Source organism: Falco biarmicus, chromosome 2 (genome assembly GCF_023638135.1).
Source record: "Falco biarmicus isolate bFalBia1 chromosome 2, bFalBia1.pri, whole genome shotgun sequence".
NCBI lineage: Eukaryota > Metazoa > Chordata > Aves > Falconiformes > Falconidae > Falco > Falco biarmicus.
Window position 1 is genome coordinate 114,380,173 of NC_079289.1, and position 25,549 is coordinate 114,405,721.

The 25,549-nt window shown below is 48.8% G+C and overlaps 2 protein-coding genes across 6 annotated transcripts in view; one reads left to right on the forward strand and one right to left on the reverse strand.

Moving 5' to 3' along the window:
• The first annotated feature begins 602 nt into the window (after window positions 1-602).
• Window positions 603-6,371, forward strand: LOC130144998 (zinc finger protein 70-like). 2 transcript variants are annotated; one of them, XM_056329360.1, is made up of 4 exons: window positions 603-681; window positions 1,398-1,581; window positions 3,956-4,045; window positions 4,507-6,371. In XM_056329360.1, the coding sequence occupies exons 3-4, from the start codon at window positions 3,994-3,996 to the stop codon at window positions 5,424-5,426; spliced, it is 972 nt and encodes a 323-aa protein (XP_056185335.1). In that variant the 5' UTR covers window positions 603-681; window positions 1,398-1,581; window positions 3,956-3,993; the 3' UTR covers window positions 5,427-6,371. The 2 variants fall into 2 exon arrangements, with proteins under 2 accessions (XP_056185335.1, XP_056185336.1); XM_056329361.1 differs by having other exon boundaries at window positions 3,959-4,045.
• A 14,685-nt stretch (window positions 6,372-21,056) lies between these two features.
• ILDR2 (immunoglobulin like domain containing receptor 2) overlaps window positions 21,057-25,549 on the reverse strand; it is a 36,486-nt gene continuing 31,993 nt past the window's right edge. For all 4 annotated transcript variants that reach the window (XM_056328234.1, XM_056328235.1, XM_056328233.1 and 1 more), the window contains 3 exons: window positions 24,248-24,458; window positions 22,634-23,321; window positions 21,057-21,793 (listed from right to left, as the gene is read on the reverse strand). In XM_056328234.1, the coding sequence (XP_056184209.1) occupies window positions 21,758-21,793; window positions 22,634-23,321; window positions 24,248-24,458 (935 nt within the window). In that variant the 3' untranslated portion in view covers window positions 21,057-21,757. The remainder of the gene's footprint in view (window positions 21,794-22,633; window positions 23,322-24,247; window positions 24,459-25,549) is intronic.

Consider the following 25,549-nt stretch of genomic DNA (forward strand, 5'->3'; position numbering starts at 1 on the left):
GGATTTAACCCTTTCCTACATCACCTACTGCGTAGGGGTAACTTCTCTAACATCAGTGAGGGAAGAACTCGTTGGCACACCCGAGCTCTCAGGCTTTCTACATTTCATGAAAGCACGTGTAGTCATCTACCATCTTCCAGCCACACATGGGTTACGCGGAGAAATTAAGGCCAGCAGGCAGTGTGCTGTAAAACCAGGTGTACGTTTCTTCCTCCAAATGAAGCTGTTAATTGCACACCACAGCAGCCCCCTGCTTCCCCCCCCACCTTGCCCAGCACCGTGTCGCTCACAAGGCGCTGCCGCGTGTCCTGTTTTCTCCCACAGACAAGTACAACACCCCCCACCTGCTTCCCTTCTGCCCCAAAGCTGCCCGACCGCCCCACGGCAAAGCGCTTTAACAACTCCTGCACCTGCGGCCGGGCCCCGCAACAGCAGCGCCGCCTCCACACCCGGCTGGGCAGCCCACCGGGAGGTGCGGAGCAGCTACGCGGCCAACACACCAACCCTCCCGCTCGGGGCCCGGGTGTGGGCGGCGCTGCGCGGTGTCCCGGGGGTGCGAAGCCTCCCGCCGGCTGCCCGCAGCCCCGAGCCCGGCGCCCGCCGCCCCGCCCAGGAAGCGCCCTTTGCCCGCGGAGCAGGAAGCGGCTGCCGGCGGGCGGCGGGCGGAGCGGCGCCCCGCAGGTAGGCACGGCCCGGCCCGGCACGGCCGGGGGACAGGGCAGCAGCCGGGGGGGGACCGGTGCGGGGCCGTGCCGGCTCTCGGGGAAGGCCAGCCGCTCCCGGAGCCGGGCTGTAAACCCCAGCCGCAGCCTTTGTCTGTCGGTCCTGCGGAGAAAGGAGCTGCCCGGAGGAGAAGCACAAATGCAGCTCGGCCCGGGGGGGGTCCGGCCTGCCCCTTTTGCGGACCCCGCTAAGCTGCCAGCCCTGTCTGCCTGCAGCCCCTGCCTACCACGCAGTTTCCCCCCTTCCATCGCTTTTCACCAGCCGCAGGGCAAATGCGTCTCTTTTCCCCGGTTGCACCCGCTGCCTCTGATGGCAGTTGCAGACAGGCAGCTGTGCACCCCTGCTCGTTCCCAAAATCCTCGTTCCCAGACGCTACACCGTGCTTGCCCGCTCCTGCGCACCCCTTGCCTTTGGGTGCCGTGCACCCCGCGGTGGCCTTCCCGTGCCTGCCGCAGCACCCCAAGCTGGGCAGGGGCCAGTGCTGCGGTTCATCATCAAATCTGATGGGCCAGGGAAGAGGAGGCTCTCCTTGCACCTAAGAGAAACGTGCAGCTGTGTAATTAAGTATTTTCTGTGATAAAACTGCCTTCACCTTTTGATTTTACCGCAAGCATTATCTATCCCAGACAATAGCTGGGGAGAGGAAGATTTGAACGCTTTCTTCTGAATTGCAGGTTTGTGCTGTCGTGCCTGGTTTGACGGTGCAGAGAGCACTTAGCCGCTGACAGCACTTCAGGAGCACAAGAAGCTGCAAGCATGGAGCTCTGCACTAGGATGAGTCCCATAACTTCCACCGCTTGGTACGGCCACGGGAGGAATACAGAGCTGAGTGGTCGGAAGAGAAAATAAATAGCCAAGGTAAAAAACATCAATTCTAGGACCCAGCTGCAAAATCTATACGTGCTCTCATAGTACTAAAGGCAAGGCCCCAGGAACAGCACGGTATGTTTGCAAAGCCCCTGCTGGAGGTCCAGATTGGATACCCTTCGTATCTTGTTTTAGTGAAGCTGTGGAGATTGCCTGCAGTAACCCCCACACCCACCCACCCAGACGTACTCGCTGTTTCGGTTTCCACTTTCAAGTAATCAACCAATACGCCCAAGGATATGCTTCTGCTAGTAGCAGATGAAATCCCTGAAGGAACGTCCCCTCTGTTGATGAGGTTTGTCCCCTCCTTCCACAGAGACATGACTGTGATTGTGGGAAAGAACGAAACTCCTTCTTGCTCCATACTAGCCTATTAATTGTATAAAGGTCATCCGCCTTCTGCTGAGCTGCCATAGCAAATCTGAGCATAGCAGCATGTGTCAGCAACAACCCAAGCTAGGAAATTTTTGTAGGGTCATAAGCAAACTCTTCCTTCTACCTTGTCTGCTTGCTTAGATGTTTCCCTGGGTAGTGAATGTGGGATGTTTGTCAGATGCTGGTGCCACCTCTTGAAATGCTGAGGGATTTACTCCTCCAAAGTTCCTGTTTGTTGACAGCTTTCGGAGAGAAACCCTGCTGTTTGTGGTTAGCTGCCTGGGGGAAAGGTCTGTGTGTGGACACAGGTTTGACTCCTGCTCTAGAGTGGGGGTGGGCCATCTGGTACGTATTGCAGCATGTAAATAGCTTGGTTGGCTTGTACTGCCAAACTTGCAGCAGAAGTTATTGGTAGTGGCCAAGTCCTGAGAGCTGTAGGGCTGCAAAAAGCAACCTCCCTTTGTATACCGGCTTGGAACTGCTGGAAATGATCCATCTGCAGGGATGGTCCACTTCAGCATTCAGCTAAAGCAGGGGCTCAGATTATTAATATTTAAGGTGTGTAAGGCCTCTATTTATTTATTTATTTATTTATTTATTATTTTGCACTGAGGCTTCTTTTTTGCTTGTCTGATTCTTTCTTTCTTCGTGGTTCTACGGTTCAAGATTGCAGGCTTTCTCTTTCGCTTGCTCCCTTTCTTTCTGTCTGACTTTGCCACATAGAACAAAAGACCTCAAGAGTGGTGGTTTTGTAATCACTGGCATCCAAGGTCCAAAACTCTTCCCTTCATCTGAGTTGTCTCCTTGATTCTGACACTATCTAATCCCTCATTACCCATTACCTGTTGTTAAATAGCTGTTGGTGACGGACGGAGTCCAGGACCAGGCACCCATGGGTTTACAGTGTTTGTCTGAACCAGCACCCATCTGTCCAATTAGTAAATTCTGTCTGGAGCTTCAGTGGCTGTCCAGAGGTATTGCTCGTCCAGAGAGATTGGGAGCTTGAAGCAGAGTTCAGGGAGTACATTCCTGAAGTGATGCAAACTAGTATTAAGTAATTGTAAAGATTAAAAGGGAGGAAAAAAGTAGTACCTTAAATGCTTTAAAAATATTCCCATAAGTGATCTCAACTTTAGCTGTGATGCATGTCAGTCTCTGGTCCTAGATTCATCCCCATGTCATCCTTTCCCTGCATCTTTGAATCTTTTTAAAATAAAGTGGGATTTCTCTTACCATTGTATCTTCTCTGTCCTTCTGCATTTTTTCTAAAGCAACTGCTAATGCCTATCCACTTGATACTAACAGCTGTTGCTTACTGTTTGGCTGGTTTTGGCCTTAAAAGAGTAAATACTGAAGGAAAAAATCTTGTCTTTGGTGCTGATGGCATTCATAAGAGCACCGTGGCCAACAGTTGCATTCATGGCGGTTGCTGGAGCTCAGTAGGGATGCCAGGCTGGGAACTAACACAGGCCAGTTAGAGCAGACAAGATATCAAATTGCCTGTTCTGTTGTTTTTTGCTGCCTCAGCCTGAGAGTCTTGGAGGAGAGAAGAGATGAGGCAGCAAGTAAGAAAAGCAAGTTCTGGTGACTAAAGAGACGTTTTTCCATTTGAAATAATCTTAGGAGAGTAATTAATCTTTTGAATGTCATTATTAAAGGAATGTAAGTATGGCTGGGTTTTGCTCTTTGCTCACACCTGTATCTACTGTTGCTGTCAACCAGTTCTGAGTCCAGCACGTCTGGTGTATGTCCTAATGTATATCGCTTATCAGAAGAGGGGCAACTTTGAATCTCCTTTAGGGAAAGTATCTGACACCAGATACCTCAGTAGTGCACAGGCTGTCCATAAATGTTTGTTCCTCAGTTGACTTCATTCTTTGATGCAGCCACTCTCTTTGTTCCCCATATCAGGAGGGGCAGTAGATTTTAAGATACATGACAAGTTCTTGCTGAATATTCAACTACAATTACTTTTGCTTGCTTTTCTAAGAAGGATTCCAGGTTGCTGAACCTGACGTAACTGCCCAGATGGACCAAGGAGAAGAACAAGATCATGAGGCTTTGGAGGAGACGTACATGGGTGAGGAATAAGTTAGATAAGTTTATAAACACAGAGTAGGCAAAATGCTCTTTGAGCTACCTCAGTGTTATTTAAGCCACTTTATTTTGTGCACCTCGTATTAAGACCTCTCTTTCCCCCTCAGGGCAGGCAGGCAGCCTGCCTTTGTCAGCCTGCTGTTAAGAGTATGTGTAAGAAGACAGAATATTGAAAAGACAAAAGGTGCAGATTTCTTGGGGACACGGAGACACCTGTGGCATTGGCCTTGGCTCTGCTGTTCATGGCATGTCTGCTCTGGGTTGCAAGAAGAGGCCGTACAGCCTCTCCTGCAGCTAGGTTTCCGTTTGCTCCTGGTCTTCCCTTTACTGCTTCTCCTGCACAGTGTTATTCTACTCCCTAGAATAACAGCTCGCCTGTTCTCTGCTTTGCCACTTCTCGGTGAGAATCACAGTTAAGAGAAATACTTGGGGTGTTTTTTCCAGGTGGTGAACTAGGTCCCCTTCCAGATCACCTTGCAAGTGCAGAACTGCAGGACATATTGGCAGCAGGATCCACAGGAGGAGAGGAACAGTTGGGGGATAGCCATGGATGTCAGCGCAGTTCCTCAGAGGCTCAGCAAGGTGGATGTCAGGAGGAAGAGGAGGCTAAGCTGCCTTGCTCCGATATCAGCCTGCTGAAAAGACAGGAGAGAAGAGTAGCAGCAGCCTCACAGCGAGCCCCTCGTGCAGAGCGGCCCACCATCTGCTCCGAGTGTGGCAAGGGCTTCAGCCGGAGCATCCACCTCATCCAGCACCAGCGAATGCACACTGGGGAGCGCCCGTTCCTGTGTGGGGAGTGTGGCAAGGGCTTCAGCCAGAGCTCCCATCTCATCCAGCACCAGCGGGTTCACACAGGCCAGAAACCCTACACCTGTGCTGAGTGTGGGAAGAGCTTCAGCCAGAGCTCCAACCTCCTCAAGCACCAGCGCATCCACACCGGGCTCAAACCCTACGTGTGCAGCGAGTGTGGGAAGATCTTCAGCGACAGCTCCACCTGCATCAAACACCAGCGTATGCACACAGGTGAGCGGCCCTACAAGTGCCCAGCCTGCGGGAAAAGCTTCAGCCAACACTCCCACCTCCTTCAGCACCAGCGAGCCCACGATGGCATCCGGCCTTACGCTTGTGGGCAGTGCGGCAAACGTTTTGGGCAGAGCTCTGATCTCATTAACCACGCTCGTACGCACACTGGCGAGAAGCCTTACAAATGCAGCCAGTGCGGCCGGGGCTTCAGTGGCAACTCCAACCTCATCAAGCATACCCGCATCCACACCGGGGAGCAGCCCTACCGCTGCACCCAGTGTGGAGAAAGCTTTCGGTTCCAGCCCCAGCTGGTCCGCCACCAGAAGCACCATACAGAGTAGCTGGTGGAGAGGAGAAGACCGTGTGGACCGTAGGCAGCTCCCTGGCGTTGGGAAGACACACAGCTGCTCCCTGGACACCTCATACGGGGCATGAATTTTTGGGGGAGGGAGCCCTCAGAGCCTGCCCCCTTTTCTTCCAGGTAGATCTGTTTGTGAGCCCTGCCCCGGCCCGCGAGCAAAGCGGGAGGCTGCTGCCAAACGGACTGGTGTGTGCACTGTGGTGCCGTGGCTGTTCTGAGCCCCTCCTGGGGGTGGGGAAAGGAAAGGTGCTTATACACTATGGTACATTCAAGGCCAGAGGGGAGAACGTAGAGATGTTCCAAGTATCAGTGCCTTTTTCTGTTATTTCTATGGGGAGTGATTTTTATCCCGGTAAAATCCAGCCTAAATCTGTACCTGTTTTCTGTACAAGATGTCTGGGTTTTCCCTCGTGGTAAGGCCACTGCTTGGGGTAATCGCTCCCCTTAGTATCCACATCTCCCACTTGTCGGTAGTCTTAGTTTTAGTTGGTGGTAGCATCTATTTATTTTAAAACCCCGCAACACTGTGCTGGGTGCCGCTGTGTACCGTGTTGTGGGCCCAGCTGATGCTCTGTTGGGGCCAAATCTATGGAATGGTGGTTTTGCTGCATTGTATGGTTGTTAAATTTACAGTTCCAAAAATTACGCTGTTGTCTGACAGCTTAGTCCTCAACAGCAATTAAGTAAATTAACATCCTAATTGGTATTTCTCTCAGATTCTTGTTTAGGTGCTTGTGTGGGTGGCACTTTATGAATGTTTTTATAAGGCTTTTAAAAGTATTTAGGATGACTTTTTTAATTGTGATCTTCTAATTGTCAGTTGATAAACAGAAAAAGGATGACATTTGAAAAATAAGCTATGTCAAACTTTGATTTTATATTAAATGTTAAACATTTTTTCTTGCATAAAACTTTTTAACTGAAACACTCTTCTTCTGAGTTGTTAATGATTATGAAAGAGGTAATTCTGACACCGATTTCTAGAATTTCTGTGGTATTTTTGCAAGTGGTATTGACATCTTTAATAATGACTTTCTAAGGAATATGGGGGAGGCAGGATTCTGAGAAAGCAGAAGGAACTGACCTCTGAAGAGATGTTCTTCACTTTCAGGAGGAGAATACTACTACTGGGAGTTTGTCCTTAAAAGGAATTCTAGCTCAGGCGACACTTGGTACGGGGGAGTTGAGAACTGGCAGTAATAACAAAGATGTTAATATCTCTAGCATGGAAGAACTCCCTGTAATGAATGTGGCAGTGTATACTGAAATGCCTGTTCCACCCACGGAGCCAAACAGGGAAGAAATCACAGCGTGCTCTAGGCAAGAAAATGAAGTGATCAAATCTGCTGTGCTGTAGAATTTTTATTTTCAGTACTGCATGGAAGCTTAATGCTAACAACGAGCTTTCACATGGAGGTGAGCTCCCAAATGGGAGATATCAGTAAGGGCAAAGAGGATGCCCAGCTTGAAGGGTATAGGATCCTGAGGAAACAAGCAAGCTGTGAACAGAAGGAATGTGACTGGAATTACTTGCTGAGTAATGCAAATACATCCAAAACTCCCTTAGCCACCAACTGCTATCGCAGAGAGCACAGCTTCATGCTCCATTGGCAGGAGAGCTGGTTTCCAGTCATTTGGTCTCACTCCCACCTTCTCCCCCAGAGCCTGAATTAATACAGCTATGCCGAGTAACTGTTCACATGGCTGTGCCCTAAGTCAGATCCGTAAGATGATCCATGGTTTTTAAATGACAGACTTTGGAGAGTTCATTTTAAACTGCATTAGTCCAATCTACAGCACAGCCTCACAAGCAGCAGGGTACCTACCACCGAGAGGCTTGGTGTCAGAGGAGAACAGACAGGTCAAAAAAGGAAATAAATAATGTGGCTGGTATTGCTGTTAGTTCCCATGAAACACATAAGGTAAGATGTTTGTTACTTTTCTTCCTTTTTATTTTTGTTTTTTAATGTTTCTAGGGAGACTAAACCTGGAGAAGCCTGACACGTTGCCTTTACTGTTTCTGCATTCCCCCAACCCCACTGCGAAGGCCCCTGTTGCCACAATACGATGGAAACTACAATTCATTTCTGTGGTGCCCTTGCTGTATGCACTTACCAAATATGTATTTATTCTGAATGGCAGTTCTACCCCCTAAACTGGCTGAAAACATCTCTTGCCTCAGAGCTGGAATATCAGGTTATCATGCATGTTTGTGGAAGGAGCAGAGCCAGGCAACAAACAGGATGGTTACATCTACACAGTGAGGTGCCAGGGGCACAGAAGCCAGGTATTAGCCCAGTTGAACTCCTTGGCACCCTCTTGCTCTAATGCTGCTTCCGTTTATTTTTCAAACTGGGCACAGGGAGAACCTGCTGATGAGCATTATCTGCACCCAGTGGGTCCTCACACAGACACTGCTGCTAGCCGGCACATGCCCCTGTGCCTTCGCTCTGTTCACTCTTGCCATGACAAGCCAGGGCACTTTGTGCTCTCTCTGTTCCGTTGTTACAAACACCCTAGTGCAAAGCCTGTGGCACACAATTCAGCTTAATATGTGGTTCCCTTACCTGGGGGTGAGGGGAGAGCTAAGAAACAACATCTGAGGACATGTTCCATCCTACACCTTTCATATTTTTTCTTAGTCATACATAGAGATACAGGAAGAACTGGCAATGGGCCATTTTGGGATCAGCCCTTCTAGGAAAGGCAACCAAAAATGCTGTGAGGACTTGCCTGTAACTCTGCTGTGTGATTTCTCAGAGATCTGGCTTCCATGTTGCAAAAATCCCAGGTTGCCACCTAACTAGACATGGCTCAGACCACACACTGGTCTCAGTGCACCTGTGCCCTGCTCTTCTAGACACGTAGGTCTTGCAAAGGGTACCCTGGCGGACAGCCTTGTTAACTGGTGGCCTTTCAGGAGCAATTACAGTTACTGAATATGGACTATTGCAAACAATTTTACTCCAGAATATTGTATAGAGTACAGTAGACTAATACATGATGCAGAGCAGATGATCAGGGACTGAGCACCCAAGGTTTGCTCCCTGGGGCTATGTCACTGGTGCTAGTCAGATGAGTAAGATGATCGATATTCATGCAGCATTTCTGTGTTGCCACTTGATGTGTTGAAGCACACCAATGTGTTCCCCTTCACTTTGCTCCTGTGTTTGAATTTAGTGCTTATCTGCAGGCAGCTGTTTTCCTTTTCTCCTTTTCCAGGCTGTCACTACCAGCTGTTTCACAAACACCAGTGTCCTCCCTCATTAGCTTAAACAGCTTGTCCAATATTTTGACCGTGGATTCTTTCTGCTTTTCCCATTAATTGGAACCAGCTTAATCATGAAATCAGTGTAACTGAGGTGCTCAAACAGGAAATCAGTTAAGTTCAGCTGCAAGGGCTGCTTAATTGTTTTGCTTGCAAGTAAAGTTGAGCTTTTCACAGAAGTGCGTGGATCTCAGATCTCCCAAGCAATACTTGGGATGCTACCCACACTCCTCCTTTGCAGTAGTACAAAACTGTGCTACTGCTCTTCAAACACATTTTGAAATGTGTTTTCTGCATGCTGCACATGCTCGAGTGTTGAACTTTTAGTCTTATAATTCATTTCAAATCCTCTAAAACCCCATGTTGTTGGGAGCTCTCTAACTCCAGGCTCATTGGTGTGAAGAGGGAAGTTGGGCCACTTAGGAATTGTTTCAGCTACAACGTGGCATCTTTGCTTAATTAAGAAGTGTCTCTCATCAGGATGGCAGGCTGTCCATGGAGACCTCTTGATTACAGAGCTCTGCTGCAGTAACCTTCCTTTTACAGCTATTCACAAGCACCAGCCTAAGTTGCATCTTACAGAAACTGGGGAGTGAAATTTTCCACTCAGACACCACACTGGCCTGAGCAGAAGGCAGCTTCAGATCTCTCTTTTCAGAAGTGAAGAAGAAAATTACCAAATATAAATATATATTTCTATTTAAAAAACAAATAAACCACATTTCACTCCCCAAGTAGTACTTCAAATATACCTTGGGCTCTGAGTCTGCTACACACACAAGTTCTGCCACCGGTCGTTAGGCGAAGGCCTATTTGTGCATGGCACCAAGCGCTCCCCTCTTGGTCTTGGCAGCTCAGGCCAGCAAAGCTGCAGGTTTTGAGCTGCATCAGTCAGTTCTGGCTGCCAGGGGTGTAAATCTGCTACACTGGGGTGCATGCAGACTGCGGTTTTGCTAATTTGAGTAGTTTTACTTTCTCAGAAGTTCTGAGCACTTAATGGCGCTGATAGTTTCAGCTCAAGGTGCTGGGACTCCCAGTTCTAGAGAAAAGCATTCCAGGTACCAGGCCCACACACCCCTTCTGCACACGCTTAGTAATTAGCAGCCAAGTTTACACATGAAGATTTGAGGGACCTGCATTTTCGGCAGGTATTCCTCAAATTTAACCGTGCAGGCCTACCCTTCAAAGCCCAAGATTGCCAAACACTTGAAAGAGAAATCCAGGAAGAGCTTCTACAGCTAAGGTACTCTTCATTTCAGTAACCTCACCTTTCCTGCAGAATCTTACTGATCTGAAGATGAGAGAGGGGTTCCAGTCCCCCTTGTCAGAGATGCTGATGGGGGTGCTGTCTGCAGCAGGGCTGCTGCCTAAGGGGAGCCTACAGCCAGCAGCAGCAAGCCATGCTGGGCTATGCACAACAGGGCACAATCCCATAGTGCCAACGGCTTCTGGGCAGTTCTCCTTTGATCCATACTTACTCCTACATCCTCCAGTTGGAGGTCCACTTGCATGGACGCCAAGAAGTCTTTTCTGTGATCGTACATAAATTTAGTAATGACAAATAAATGCAGCGGTCCTTAAGTAGGACACAGCAGTGTATCTGTTAAGAGGTAAAGCTTTTAGCTTTTTATGCCATGGTTTTACCTGACTGCCACCTTACTGAATGTTGGAAGTCCTTGCCAAAACTTGCAATTCCAAGGTGAGCAGGACTGAGGCCTATAGAAATACACATTCCAGCTTTGCCAGGAAGCAGGGAACTTTAAAGAGGCTAAACAACCATTTAGCAGGCTCTCGAGTGTAAAATGCATCCAGTCTGAGCTCAAACTCACTACCCTGGAGTACCTATTCAGAGACAAGTGTGCTGACTAATCTGTTGCTCAGAGAAGATGTGGTAACTGGGACATGAAAATCACCAGCACTTGCTCTAGAGGGGCTGATGGAAACAAACCTGAGATATAATCAGACAGGATACCTATCACACCGTGAGGACTAACTGAAAGCGCTACACCTCCTGTAGTAAGTGGTCCTGTTATCTCTAAAATGCGACTCCATTCCCGGTGTGCAACAAGCCAATCTTACACACTAAGATGAGTTACTGTTTTATGCCAGAGTTGCACAAGTCTGGATGCTAGCAGACAAAGCTAACCTACTGCAGTACAAAGTTAGAAACATTATACACAAAATCTTACCGCGCTTTCCCTTCCCAGAGGGCAGGTCTGTATAGATGATTTGCTATACATTTGCATATTCGTTACCTAACTTACCTTACTACTACGCATGCTCTCTGAGGAGGGGTCTTTTAGTGGGCTTGGATCTTTTCCTTAGGGGGTGTGATTTTTAGTATTATAATGAGGATAGTTCACTTCTAAGGCAAGACTAAAGACCGTAAGAGCTAACTAATCAGAGTTTAACATAAACAAAGTATTCTAAGTGTGCATGGCTTACATCACAAAGATAGGATGTAAGATTCTCTCCCAAACAGATTCCCTTGGTTGGAAGTCCCTTCATTCGTCATTCTTGACAACTCTAGAAGGTCAGCTGGACCTCAACTCTGTGCACATATAGCTAAGTACTAAATCAGAGTTCAAGAACTTGGGAGTTTTAGAGATTTTGTGCCACTTTTGGCATTTTATTTTTTTTTTAGGCTCATTTCTCTAATTCAGAAATGGCCCTGAATCACAAACCCTTATCTAGAGCCAAGAGCTCTGGACCTGCTGGGTCCAGACACAAAAGAGCCTTGACAGGAGTAAGGCTTACCTCACCTTAGCCTTAGGCTTACCCATAGGTTACCTTAGCCTTACCCATACGTTACCTTAGCCTTACCTTAGCCTTAGGCTTACCCATAGGTTACCTTAGCCTTACCTTAGCCTTAGGCTTACCCATAGGTTACCTTAGCCTTAGCCTTAGCCATACGTTACCTTAGCCTTACCTTAGCCTTAGCCTTAGCCATACGTTACCTTAGCCTTACCTTAGCCTTAGCCTTAGCCATACGTTACCTTAGCCTTACCCATACCTTACCTTAGCCTTAGCCATACGTTACCTTAGCCTTACCCATACCTTACCTTAGCCTTAGCCATACGTTACCTTAGCCTTACCCATACCTTACCTTAGCCTTAGCCATACGTTACCTTAGCCTTACCCATACCTTACCTTAGCCTTACCCATACGTTACCTTAGCCTTACCTATACCTTACCCATACCTTAGCCTTACCTTAGCCTTAGCCTTACCCATACCTTACCTTAGCCTTACCCATACCTCACCTTAGCCTTACCCATACCTTAGCCTTACCCATACCTTACCTTAGCCTTACCCATACCTTACCTTAGCCTTACCCATACGTTACCTTACCCATACCTTACCTTAGCCTTACCCATACGTTACCTTAGCCTTACCTTAGCCTTAGCCTTACCCATACGTTACCTTAGCCTTACCTTAGCCTTAGCCTTAGCCATACGTTACCTTAGCCTTACCTTAGCCTTAGCCATACGTTACCTTAGCCTTACCTTAGCCTTAGCCTTAGCCATACGTTACCTTAGCCTTACCTTAGCCTTAGCCTTACCCATACGTTACCTTAGCCTTACCCATACGTTACCTTAGCCTTACCCATACGTTACCTTAGCCTTACCCATACGTTACCTTAGCCTTACCCATACCTCACCTTAGCCTTACCCATACCTTAGCCTTACCCATACCTTACCTTAGCCTTACCCATACCTTACCTTAGCCTTACCCATACCTTACCTTAGCCTTACCCATACCTTAGCCTTAGCCTTACCCATACCTTAGCCTTAGCCTTACCCATACCTTACCTTAGCCTTACCCATACCTTACCTTAGCCTTACCCATACCCTACCTTAGCCTTACCCATACCTTAGCCTTACCCATACCTTACCTTAGCCTTACCCATACCTTACCTTAGCCTTACCCATACCCTACCTTAGCCTTACCCATACCTTACCTTAGCCTTACCCATACCTTACGTTAGCCTTACCCATACCTTAGCCTTACCCATACCTTAGCCTTACCCATACCTTAGCCTACCTTACCCTTACCCGAGGGGTAAACAGAAGTTACCGTGGGGGCTGTAGGGGCACCTCCGGCTTTGGCAGCACCAACGTTTCCCCAGCCAGCAGCACCTTCCTGCAGAACTGGGTGACCTCTCGGTGTTTCTGTCGGCATCTCTTCCTCACACCCGTCTGCCTTCAAGCTATGGGCACCTTTACTTCTTCTTGTAGGTCTGGAGATTTCTTCAGTGGAGGGGTCGTTGAGGGAAGGAATGAAGCTGCCCAAAGAAACCCTGAGCGCCTTCACACGTGGAGGAAAACAAACAAAAAGGATCAGCGACGACTTCCAGAGGCGAGCGTTAAGCCTGGCGACCTTTAACGCCACACGCTGCATGCGACAGCCGTCCCCGCGCCGCCCGCCCCTCACGCAGCTGGCGCGCTCCCACCGCCACCGCCAGGGGGCGCCCCGCGCGGGCGGGAAGGCGCTGCCCGCGCCGCCCGCAGCCTGAGGGGGCGGGTAGCGGCGGGGCGCGGCGCGGCCATGTCACAGCGGCGCCGGTCGGCGAAGCGGGGCCCGGGTGGGCGCCCCCCGCCTCTAGCACCGAGCGGCTGAGGGGCGTTGTTTCGGTTACTGGCGGGGGGCTTCCCCCTGAGGCTGAGGGGCCTGGTGAGTCCCTGAGGAGAGAGCTGGCTGGTGTGGTACTTTTGGCCCAGGGGCCGCGGCTGTTGGCTGAGGGTGGGATCGTGAGGGTTGCGCCGGTGTGGTGAGGCTTGTCTGGATCCATGTTTGCCGACGGTGTGAAGCTGGGGCAGAGCCAGAAAATCCAAGTGGGATTGTGATGGGAGAGGCCTCCAGAGCAGGGCTGAGCTCGCTAGGGCCTGACCAGCATTGCCTGAGGAAACCGGTGGCCCTGGATTGCGTCCCTTTCCAGAGGGAGGGAGCTGAAGGGACAAGGTGACATGCCTTGTGCAGGGACACGCTGCCCAGAGCTGGGAGCTGTGTGCGCTTCCCCTGGCACACGGTCTGGCAGACACGGATCTAAATGTGTAAATGCTGTCCAGATCGCATCTGCAAAGCGTGAGAGTCCACATCCATTATTTATAACACGGAGACAGGATCCGAATGAAGTTGCTTGTTTACGGGATGCAAAAACCATCAGTCCAGAGTACACCGGGCACGCAGACAAAGGGGTCAAACTGCCAAAAGGGAAGAAACGTCTGTAGGAAAAAGATAAAAAGTTTCCTAATAAAATCTACAGGGAAAAAGGGTTTAGGTCTGCAAAACCAAGGGAGAGTTTATCCTTTCTGTGAAGTAGTGTGGCTCCATGGGGTGCTTGCAGGGATTTCTCGCATGAAAGGAGGCAGAAGGGGCAGAACGTGCTCATATATGTTATCCTGTGAGCCAAGTATGAAATTTTTGAAAGGGTCTGCTGCTCCACTGGAAAATGTTTGAGTTATCATCCAATAAACAAAAAAGGATTAAAACCACTCATGTAAACTGCTCATTTCTTAGCAAAAAGTGAGCATATTGTTTGTCTGCAGAATAATAAAAAGGCAGATTGGCGGTAGCTTTTCCTGCTTTTATTCTCCATGGTGACAATTCAAAAAGCAACAACCTTGAAACTGCAAGCATGGCAGATGTATAATGCTTGGTAATTGGGGCTGAGGATGTGTCCCCAAAAGCTATAAAAGTGTTGTGTTTTCATTATACAGAGCATTATTATGTCCTTCTCCACTCCCCTTCCCCCCCCCCCCCCCCCCCGAAAATAAGTTCATTACAGGAGAGAAGGAAATCTAAGTAAAGTAACAACAGCCAAAAAACAACCCAGCTCACTGATAAACAGCAAGAGGACTACACCTCCGGGCTGGGGCTTTCAACAGGGTCTATGAAAAGTCAGCAACAGCAGGCACCAAGCTCCCAGCCCTGAGTCTCCGGACAGTGTAGCTTGTACATACAGAACTGAAGGTGAGTCTGTTGGGATGCATGACAGGGACAGCGTTGGTGCTCTGCGGACTGTCTGCATGGGACAGGGATGCATAAGAGGCTCCTTTCACCTCCAAGTTCATTTTGGTGCTTGGGGTACAGAGGGCATGTTGTTCTGAGAGCACTAGATGTTTTGCAGGAAAAAAACCCCACGTATTTTTCTATATAAAATGAGCAGGTGTGATAAAGTCCCCACCAGGCATTAGAGATTAAAACCTTACCGTTTCCTTGAACTGAATTTTGCTTTTCAAATGAGCCCATCAACTTTTAGTTCATACTTTTCAAGTCAAATGTTAACTAACAGAATCTTGGAATTCCATTTGCTTGCTATGACTTCTGAAATGCTGCTTCTCTCTGGCACTGCTCTCACCAAAGACAATGAAATCTGAATGCATTTGCTTCTGCTCTTTGCACTTCAGAGCTCTGGCTGCAGCTGCCCTGGTTTGAAAACAATACGTCTGATGAAATAATGTTCAGCTTTAATTTTTAAGTTGTTTGCCGTAACATCCCTGCTTGGACTTGAGAGAATATCTAGAGTGCTTGGGGGTTTTTTTTTGTGTATTCTGTAATTTTTTTGCTTTTATAGGGGGTAAAAATGTCTTTTTACAAAATGCCATTCACTCTACATGTAAATTGACTACAACCTCTAAGCACAATGCCGAAGGTTAACTGGAAATAGCCAAGGAAAGCAGAGGGGTCAGAGAGGGATTACAAGCATAACAAAAAATGACAGGCAGAAAGGGAGAGGAGGTGAAGGTCTCTCCTGGCAAAGGCCCCCGTGCAGGCAGGGGTGAATGTCAAAAAGCAATTATAAAGGTCACAAGAGAATTCATATAGGAATCATGGTAGATTCATTCCTTTAGTATTGACTAACTTTATTCTTAAGATTTTTCTGTTTCTCATGCTGGTAATCCAGCTGGCATTTTTAAGATCATATCAAAATGATAGCTGCCCTGTCACATTACATAATGGATCTCTTTTCTGTTCTCCCAGGCCATGGGAAAGGGACTTCAGGAGCCCCGAGTGATGATGAGGGTGGTTTTAACAGCACAGCTGTTGTAGAAAGCAGGTATGGCCAATATAGCCTAACAGAGATGCTGTACCAGAGGTATTTCAGAGTCACAGGGTCAGATCTGCAGCACCTGGCTTATGCTAAAGGTCTCTTTGCTCCTGGACCCAGTCAAGAAATGAGCTGAAGGCCCTTCACTTTCCGTTTCCACATGTCTTAAACCCTGTATGTAGTGACACAGGACAGATCCTCACCTGTCTTTGTGTGAAAGCTCCCTGGAGAAAAGGAAAGGTAGCTCCAAGTGGTTTCTCAGCAAAACAATCTCCACAATATTAAAATTATTTTCAGAATAGCCCAGGCATGATAAACATTGTGGTGGCATGTTTATGTACCTGGAAGAGTTTGTGGCAAGGTTTTGACTTATAAAATGTTTTGTGATTGCTCCTTCTCAGGGATTTGTATTTGTACAGCCCAGGGGCTGTCCTGCATCTCTCGAGAAGCAGCTTTGGGAGCGACCTTGGTTCAAAAGAGACACGGGCCTCTGAGTATATGGAGAGTTAGCAGTTACTTTGCTCAAGACAACCTGGAACTGTAGGAGCAGGCTGGCAACTTGACCAAAAAAAGTTTTTGCATAATGTCAGATCACTCTGTCATCGGATTGAAGCTGGTCACAGCCCAGTGGTGGCATCCATGTGTGGTTAACTCGCCTGAAACTCCCTGAAAAAAATGCTGAAAATGTCCCCTTCTCCCTGCAAAAGGCTAGTTCCAGCTTACAATATGCAATACTTTCTTTGCTACTCCCTCCCACAAATTTCTCTGGCCAGTTTTAGGTAAGTCTGGAGAGGATCAGCAGGTAAAAGTTTCTTCGGTGGTTGCAAAACCATGTGTCTTACATTACAGGTGAACTGGTATTGCCCACTTGGAGTGGGCTTGTTGGAAAAGGTCAGGAAAGCAGTGTAACTGCTGACACAGGCAGCAGGCACCCGGAGTCAGGAGCCAGAATGAAAACTGCAATTCAGTGAGCTACAGAGGGACCCAGGCATCAGAGCAGAGCTGGAGCCTCTCGGGGAAACTCCGCACATGTGGCTGCCAGTGCTGGCTGCAGGGATGGTGAGGTGGGCCTGGGGCACGCTGCTGGGTGGTCACGTCTGACCTAGTAACAGGAACAAAGGCTTGGATGCTTGCAGTTCCAGTCTGGCATGTATTACATGCCAGCACAAAGACCTGAATAATTCTAGCTGGCTGTCTCAGGTGATATATGTTGGATTTCCTCAAAATTTTTAAGTATTCAGCATGCTAATTTTGGTACTTTTTCCATTCCAGTGGAAATGGAGTGGTCTGAGGATATTCACACCGAAGCTACTCACTGGAATCTTTAGAATGTACTTTAAAGGAATAATGGGATTGCTGAGAAGTCATTACCATTGGGGTATTTATTTTCCCATTCCATTACGTCAAAACTTTTTTCAGTAGCCCAGATCACATTTTTGACAGCACAGCCAAATTTACTGCTAATGCTTGATCCTGCATCATCTCTGTTGTCTTCTTAGCAAGTCACTGTTGTGATGCTTCATTTTAAGGCCAGAAAATCATCCACGTCCTTGACATGACCCAGACATCCATATCCTGTATGAAAAGGATTTTAATTTTATGCCAGCAATAAAAATTGATCACTGGCAAATTTATAATTTGACACCCCGTAAAAACCAGAATAACCAGGCTCATTATTTTCCAGTGCCAGCATTCTGCAAGTGTTGTGAAAGATGGCACAGACACAAACCATTACTTCTTTTCTGAAGCAAGAGGCTCCTCTCAGCCTCTCCACCTGCCTATGGCCCCCTGCTCCCCTCTGCTGCAAGTCACGGGTCATTAGGGTTGTGCAGCTACAGAGACAGAAGCCCTACTCTACGTCACCCCTCACTTTTTGTTTTGGTCCATTTGGTGCTGCAGCAGACACATTTCTAACGGGAAAAATAAAGATGGCATGAGGACAGACGCTAGCAGTAACTGAAAATTCCTTCAGATTTGTATAAGGAGATAGAAAATCTAAAATTTTAGAGCAAGGTGGAGCTGACTGACAGGTGTTGCCCATATCTGACTTCAGGGAATTAACAGCTGCTCTTTTTTTTGGAACCTGAGATTTTTATAATCTGATATAACTCATAGAATCACTAGTCATAAAATCTTCAATACTTTTCCAAGTACTTGGATTCAAAAGAAACGCTGGAGTTCTTATGAACAGTTGTTTCTACCATTAAAATCGTTTTCTTACGAGAAATAGCTTGCAAGTACTTACTCATAAGCTAGATACAATGGCAACTTCTCACACGTAGTGTACAAATGCCCTGAAGTACCAGCATTGAGCAAACAAAACTGACTGAAATACATGAGGGGAAGGCTTGTATTTTTAATACACACGACTCATTCCCGAGGGCTTGATTAACTCGACTACAGCGACTGAGATAAGGGGCAGGCAAAACTGAAATGAGGAAGAGATGGTGGCACTCTGGCTTTCAGCATGATTTAAAAGACATAGGTATGCAGAGACTGTGAAATCGATGTTTTGGCCCCTTTCTGACACAGCTATTGTTGCAGATGCACTTTCACATTTCTATGCAAAATGTTTCCTGCGTCTGCTGGGTGTCTGATAGAAAAGACAGCAGGCAAAACTCCCATGAAATTCATAGCATAGGGGTTCCCACGGTTTTCAGACCAACCAAACATCAACATTTCTTGCTGCTAGTATTGTCGTATGTCAGGGATGAAATGTTTCATTTAAAATTGAATGTTGTGTAGCCCTGTACACTTCTCAAGGCCATCAAGACTTCAGATGGCACCGACCTGCCCACCTCTTGTGAACTATGCTGTGATTTTCCTAGGAACATACAATAAAGATGAGCAAAGAGGAAAATACATAAAATCTTGTCTCTCCAGCCAAATACAAGTAGATGTAGTTGGCATGCAGCTGGCAAATGTAGTTTCTAAGCTGCTCTCCCTATTTGAAAAATCACGGCAGCCAGGCCCCCAGTGACTGGAAAAGGGAAAACATCACACCCATTTTCAAAAAGGGTAAAAAGGAGGACCATGGGATCTACTGACCAATCAGCCTCACCTCCATGCCCACCAAGATCATGCAACAGATCCTCCAGGAAGCTGCGTGGAGGCGTATGGATGGCAGGCAGGGGATGAGACAGCCAGCACAGCTACACAAAGGGCAAATCCTGCCTGACCACCTGGAGGCCTTCAATGATGTAGTGACTGTGCTGGTGCTAAGGGGAAGAGCAATTGATGTCATCTACTGTGACTTCTGTAAGGCCTTTGACGCAGTCCCACCCAAACATCCTTGTCTCTACATGTGAATCTGATGGGTGACTATTGGAGGGATAAGGAATTGGCTGGATGGCTGCATCCGGAGAGTTGCAGACACCGGCTCTACATCCAAATGGACATCAGGAACAAGCGGTGTCCCTCAAGGGTCTGTATTAAGACTGATACTGTTCAGTCTTTTATTAACGACATAGAAAGTGGGACTGAGCACACCCTCAGCAAGTTTGTGGGTGACGCCAAGCTGAGCGGTGCAGTTGATTCATTTTTTTAAGGGATGCCACACGGAGGGACCCTGACAGGCTGGAGGAGTGGGCCCATGTGAACCTCATGAGGCTCAACAAGGCCAGGTGCAAGGTCCTGCATGCAACTCGGGGCAATTCCCAGTATTCATACAGGCTGGGGGATAAAGGGATCGAGAGCAGCCCTGATAAAAACTGGACATGAGCTGGCAATGTGCACTTGCAGCCCAGAAAGCCAAGCATATCCTGGGCTGCATCAGAGGCACCGCCAGCAGGTCAAGGGAGGTGGTGCTTTTCCCCTACTCTGTTCTCCTGAGACCCCACCCAGAGGGACACCAGCACAAGAATAACACAGACCTTCTTGAGCAGGTCCAGAGGAGGCCCACAAAAATGATCAGAGGGCTGGAACGCCTCTTCCATGAGGAAAGGCTGAGAGCGCTGGGGTTCAGCCTGGAGAAGAGAAAGCTCCAGGGAAACCTTACTGCAGCCTTTCCAGTACTTAGGAGGGGGCTTCTAAGAAAGATGGAGACTTTTTACCAGGGGCCATGGTTTTAAACTAAAAGAGGGTAGATGTAGGTCAGATGTAAGGAAGAAACTCTTTATTATGAGGGTGGTGAGACACTGGAACAGGTTGCCCAGAGAGGCTGTGGATGCCCCATCCCTGGAAATGTTCAAAGTGAGGCTGGATAGAGCTTTGAGCAACCTGGGCTAGTGAAGGTGTCCTTGCCTATGGCAGGGGTTGGAATTAGATGATCTTTTTAAGGTCCCTTCCTGCACAAACCATTTTGTGATTCCATGATTGTATGCCCCTCCAGGGTAAAACCTTCTCTGTCCAGAAAGACTCAGGACTGGGATTTCCAAAACTCCAGTCATCACCAGAGGAGCGTGGGAGGAGAAGAAAGCCATCTTCCTTTCATCAGTTCACCTTCCAGCATGAAAACTGCACCGTCATCCATATCTATTCCTCTTCCCTGACCATTCCTGGTGATCTAGCAAAGGAGTAATACGGAAATTAATCTATCATTTTTATGCAGAACTGAAGTGATGTTCAAAAATGTCGTGTTCAACACCATATTGCCGGAGTGAGCACCTGAGGCCAGACCCCCTCCCAGATTTCCAGAGATGGCATTTCAGAGGCTGACCACGTGCATAACACAACAGGGCACTAAGTTGTTTCCAGGCGCAATAGGGATCAAGATACTGGACCTTTAAATGTTCCCATCATCTTCCTTCACATTATTTTAGCAGCTAAAAATTAAAGAAATGACTGCATTATACCCTATGAAAACCAGAATGTCAGGCTTCCAAATGGTGTGAGGCACTCACTTCTAAATTTAGCTGTTCCTGAGACAACAGCCACTAAAACCATGTCACGACTGAAGTGAATGAGATGGTTGTACGTGAAAACTGTGACTTTCAAAGCTTGTGTTCATCCAGTGTTAATTCTTTTCCCATTGCTGTTACTGCTGTCTTTGGCGTCTGGGAACAATGACCAGAAAGGAGTAATACCAGTAGCACAGAATGAAGATCTGCAGCTGCCCTCTCACTGAGACTTCCCCATTTTTGCTTCTTTAAAACAAAAAGGCCACTCACTATGCAGAGATGTCTGGTGGTGCTGGAAGCAGAGCACCACCAAGGCTAGAGCACTGCTTATGGTAGGGTGTAGTAGATATTCTAGCTTGAAGCTCTACAGGGTCATAGCTCAGCTGCAAGGAAATGCAACCGTATCCAAACAAATCACAGTTGGGGATGGGGGGAAAAAACACATCATGCTCTCATCACAATAAAAGCTACTTTGATCCACTTTCAAAACAATACATCAATCTCACCTGCGACTCTCCTCACACAATGAACATAACTAAATATATTGAACAAACCAGCCCATAATTGTCTCTCTCTCTGTTCAGCCCCTGCCAAACTAACACCTCATCAGTCCTTTTCTATAGTGTCTGAAAGGATGTAGATTTTCTTTCACGATTTAGGACCCACTCAGCTGGAGGCAGTCTGCAGCTGTAAGAAGGCCTCCTCCCAGCATGGGGATGGTACAGAAAAGGCTGCAAGTGTAAGTATGGAGACAATTTTGATGCAAACAGAGAACTGAGGAGACAGAGAGCAACAGGTACGCACACAGGCCTCTCTCTGCACGTGAGACAGGGGGAGAGGCACAAAGGCAGCCTTGCTTGTAGTTCAGGGCGGCCGGGACAGTCGGGATGTAGCTGCCTTCCAGCACAGAGCTGAAAGCACTGGAAAACAGGGTGCCAAAGAGAGCCCTGGCCTAGTTTTCCTGGCAGACTCCCAGAGCCTCTGAGATCGAGCGCTGTTCATGGGAGTCTGCCTCTTACAAAAGCCTCTGCTCCCCCGATGAAACAAACAATTGAGTCCACGGCTAACGGCTGCAAAGTTTCACGGAGGCTTGTCTTGCTTGTTGCTCTGTATTTTTTCCACTGCAGCCCATCAACATGACATGTCCACAACAACGTCAAACAACAAGGGACATCCTCGTTGGGAAATCGTTCTGAGAGAAAAGAGAGAAGATTAATGTCAACAGGAGAGCGCCCATGGAACGGACAAAGAAACAGACATAGCTTTGACAGAGACAGAACCAAACAGCAACAGCTTTGTCCACTCACACCCCATTCCTCTCTCACACATGGCACATAAGCTCAAACAGCCAAGCTGCTCTAACGACAAGGTCTCCCTCATGGAGCAGACTTCAGCCAGCTCCCTCCCCTTCCCCAGCAGCCATCAGTCCTCACCAGCCCAGACCGTGGCAGGATGTTTTGCACTTGCTGGTGTGCTGTGAGGAGTGCCTTTGGCATGCACAGCCCCTACACGGGCCCACAGGCACACACCCACAGGAGTCTCTGATCCCACCTCTTTCAGAAAGATGAAGTCTCCTGCACCATTACCTAGCCCTGTCCCAGTCCAGAAGAACAGAGCCTCTCAACCCCTCCTTAACAAGGATCAGGGCCGAAGCAATGCCCTGTAACTTCCGTAAGCCCTGGGTAAGTTCCCTTCCCTACCATGATCCTCTGAAACCCTAGATAAACTCCCGCTCCCTTGGATCACCAGGCCACAGGTGCCAAAAACATCCCTCGCCTCCTCAGTCCCAGGCACATCTGGCTATCCCATCCACCACGAAGTCCTGTGTGGGAGCTATTTCCCTTTCTGGCCACCTACACCTGGTGACTGCCGTCTTCCCACAGGGACTCCCCTTAGCTGGGGTTCCCTACACTGGAACGCCAGGCTCTGCCCTCCTGGAAAGCCCCCTTGCCCATAAACTCTGGCGAGTAACCCTTGCCAGATGGCTCCCCACTCAGCCTATTTGGATCAGGAGCACTAGACATGGTCTCACTGCTTTCTTGGCGTCCTTTTTCCTCTTCTTGTCAGAGGCGTTGAGGTAGGCCTGCTCCCTGGCCCTGTACGAAGGGCCTCGGCTCAGCTCCCTCTCGCTGTACGGGGGCAGGGTGTCCTCCTCTTCCTCCTGCTGAGGCGGTGGTGGCTGCTGCGACTGCTGCTGCGACTTCTCGGCTTTGTAGGTAGAGGGTGGTGACCAGGCATAGTACGTTCCCCCTCCTCTCTGGCTGGGCTGTGAGCTCAGCTTTGAGGGGGTCTCACTGCAGTCACCGCTCTCATCGTAGCTCCGGGATTTCCTCTCCAAGACGCTGCTGAGGTAGGAGTGATCGTATTTCTGGCTCCCTCCAGGCGTCCGGCTCACCAGCCTGGGCAGGTGCTTCTCCTCATGGGCCCGTCTCCGGGGTGGGCTGTATGACCAGCCCCGATCCGAGTCCGTCAGCGGCTCTCGGTTCCCTCTGCTACGCTTGGTGTAGTACTCCTCCATGGAGCTGTCCTGGTGAGGCAGCCCTCCGCCACGGCCACCGTGTGACTCTGACCGCTCGAAACGCCGAGTTTCCTGGCTGTCTGCCCGCCGGGGCCGCTGGCTGTAGGACTCCGCAAAGGCAGCCAGCTCATCCATAGAGACGGCCGGCACTCCCACAGAGAAACTCTTACGAGACAACATCTCGGACTTGGATCTCTGCTGGCTGTAGGAGGGAAGAGGTAGCGTTAGAGGGCAGGATCCAGCTGCACTCATCCCTCAGCTGCCTTCACAGACAATGGAGGGAAACACGCACTCATGTGGCATGAATCATCTAACCTGTTTTCATCATCTTCTGTAGGAAGAGATGTATCATATCCTCAAAATCCCCACTTCTCTCTGCTGGCTGTGCAGGCAGCTTAGTGTGGATAGCTCGGACTCTACATGTCTCATGTTACCCGAGATTTACCCCAGAGTGCACCTCCCTTGTGCTCCAGTATGCAGCACTGGACTTGTTTGTCCTTGGCCCCAGAGCTCGTAGGTGTATGTCCTGCTGGGAAAAACCAAGAACTCGACTACAGAAGTTCACAGCAGGGCCACTTTGAAGCAGGTTTAAAAAGAGCGAGCTGGCACAACAGCCCAGTACTGAGGGAAGGAAACCCCTGCCATTGCTTTCGGGAGACTGGGCTGCTGGTATGTGAGGGAAGGATGTGATATCTCTCTTCTAGGCACCAGAGTGCCAGTCCTTTAGGCCTGGAGTACAGGTCTTGCTGCTCCAAAGCACTAGGGTGTGATTCCTAATGAAGCGCGCCAGCACTGGGAAGTGCTAGAGGGATCAGGTACACATCTCACGAGAGCACTGTGGGAAAGGTGGCTTGGTTTCCCATTGGTCTAGCTCTTACGTCCCACCTGGAATGGGGCTGGTACCTGGCTTTGCCTAGCTGGGTAGGCTTCTGCAGGCCCGTGGCAATCAGATTCATTCCAACCTCATCGAATGACATCTCCAGGTTCCATGTTTCCCTCCAAACCCTCTGTCCTGCTAAGCAGAACCAGAGCAGTGGGAAACGGAGAAGAGCTACCAGTCCATCTGTTCCTTCTCTTTTCTTTACTACTTTGCCAGATATAGCTGCCTCCCAACATGGCACTCCTCACCTGTGCCAGAAAGTGTCCCGCTCATCTCTGTAGTCGGAAACAGCCTGTGATCTTGACGTGCTGCCGCTACCTATCACTCCTGCCCAGTACTCAGCGTCGCCGTCCAGGTCCCCCGCAGGAGGCAGAGGTTTCCGTCGCACCTGGCGGTAGGGCTGCCGGAAGTTCAGGTCCTCTTCGTGCAAAGAGCTGAGTTCAGAGACGGTGTTGTTATCTGCAGGGTTGCAGGAAAGAAATGAGATAGGCATCACCTGACAGCACGTGTGTGAGAGGGGAGGAGAGGACAGGAAGGCTGCAGCTTATTCCGAAAGCAGCTGAGCTGCCCTCTGTTAGAAAAAAAAATCAAAATGGAATCCAAGGCCCTTCAAACCCTTGACTGATCCTGCCCAAGGCTCCTGGAGCTCAGTTTGGACAGAGCTGCCGTTAGACCTACAGGTCTTCTGAACCAGTAGCTGGCAGCCAGCTGGGATATTCTAAAGTATTGCAAATGACATCAGATGCCCGTGTTCCAGATAACCGAGTTCAGCCTTCCTGCAGAAATCCCCCCTCAGCCCTGCCTCAGTAACACATGTGAGCTCTCCACCCTCACAAGGTGGGCACGGAGCTTGGTGGAACATCACCACAGCAGTTGTGTACCTCCCCCTTTCCTGGTGTGAGACAGGCTGGCTCTAGGTTTGGCCTGACTTGCCCAGCTAAAACAAAACCAACCCCCTCAAAAAAAGATTAAGAAAAAAGCAAGAGACTGTCTGAATCACTGTCAGTCTCTACCCCGTCAAGCACGTTGACATCTGGAGGCCTGACATACCAATCTGGAGAGGTCTTTTTATAGTAAATCTTGTAGGTGGAGAAGACAGTGTGCTCAGCAGCGACTGTTTTAGAAGTATATATAATTTGTTAGTTATGCCTAATCTGTACAGAGCTTTGATGTAGTGCCATTCCCTAAAGTCCTTACCTTCGCTGATTTGCAGGACCTCCTGCGTCTGTTTTAAATGAGCCTCCACCAGTGCCTAATGTGGGTTAGCTCTGCACGACTCAGCTGCTGCCCAGAGGAACCAAGCCCCTAGCCTGCTGCTGTCTTCTCCACGGAACTGGTAGACAAAGAGCAGCACTGCCAGACCTCCTCACGCACACGCCTCATCCGGCCACTGCACCTCTGCCTCCTAATGTGGAAAGATCCTCACTTGGGTTTCTATTCTGACACCCGTTAAGTGCAGCCTCAGCCGGTATTTATGGAAATAAAGCTTGCAAGAGGCTACTGGAAGACAGTGAGGAGTTCCACACAGCAAGCTCAGTTACGAGTTTGCA

Bases quoted from the DNA above. Each gene is read 5' to 3' on its own strand.
- LOC130144998 (XM_056329360.1), top strand. From the start codon at position 3,994: ATGGACCAAGGAGAAGAACAAGATCATGAGGCTTTGGAGGAGACGTAC. The intron at 4,046-4,506 runs GTGAGGAATAAG...TGTTTTTTCCAG, and splicing joins TTTGGAGGAGACGTACATGG to GTGGTGAACTAGGTCCCCTT.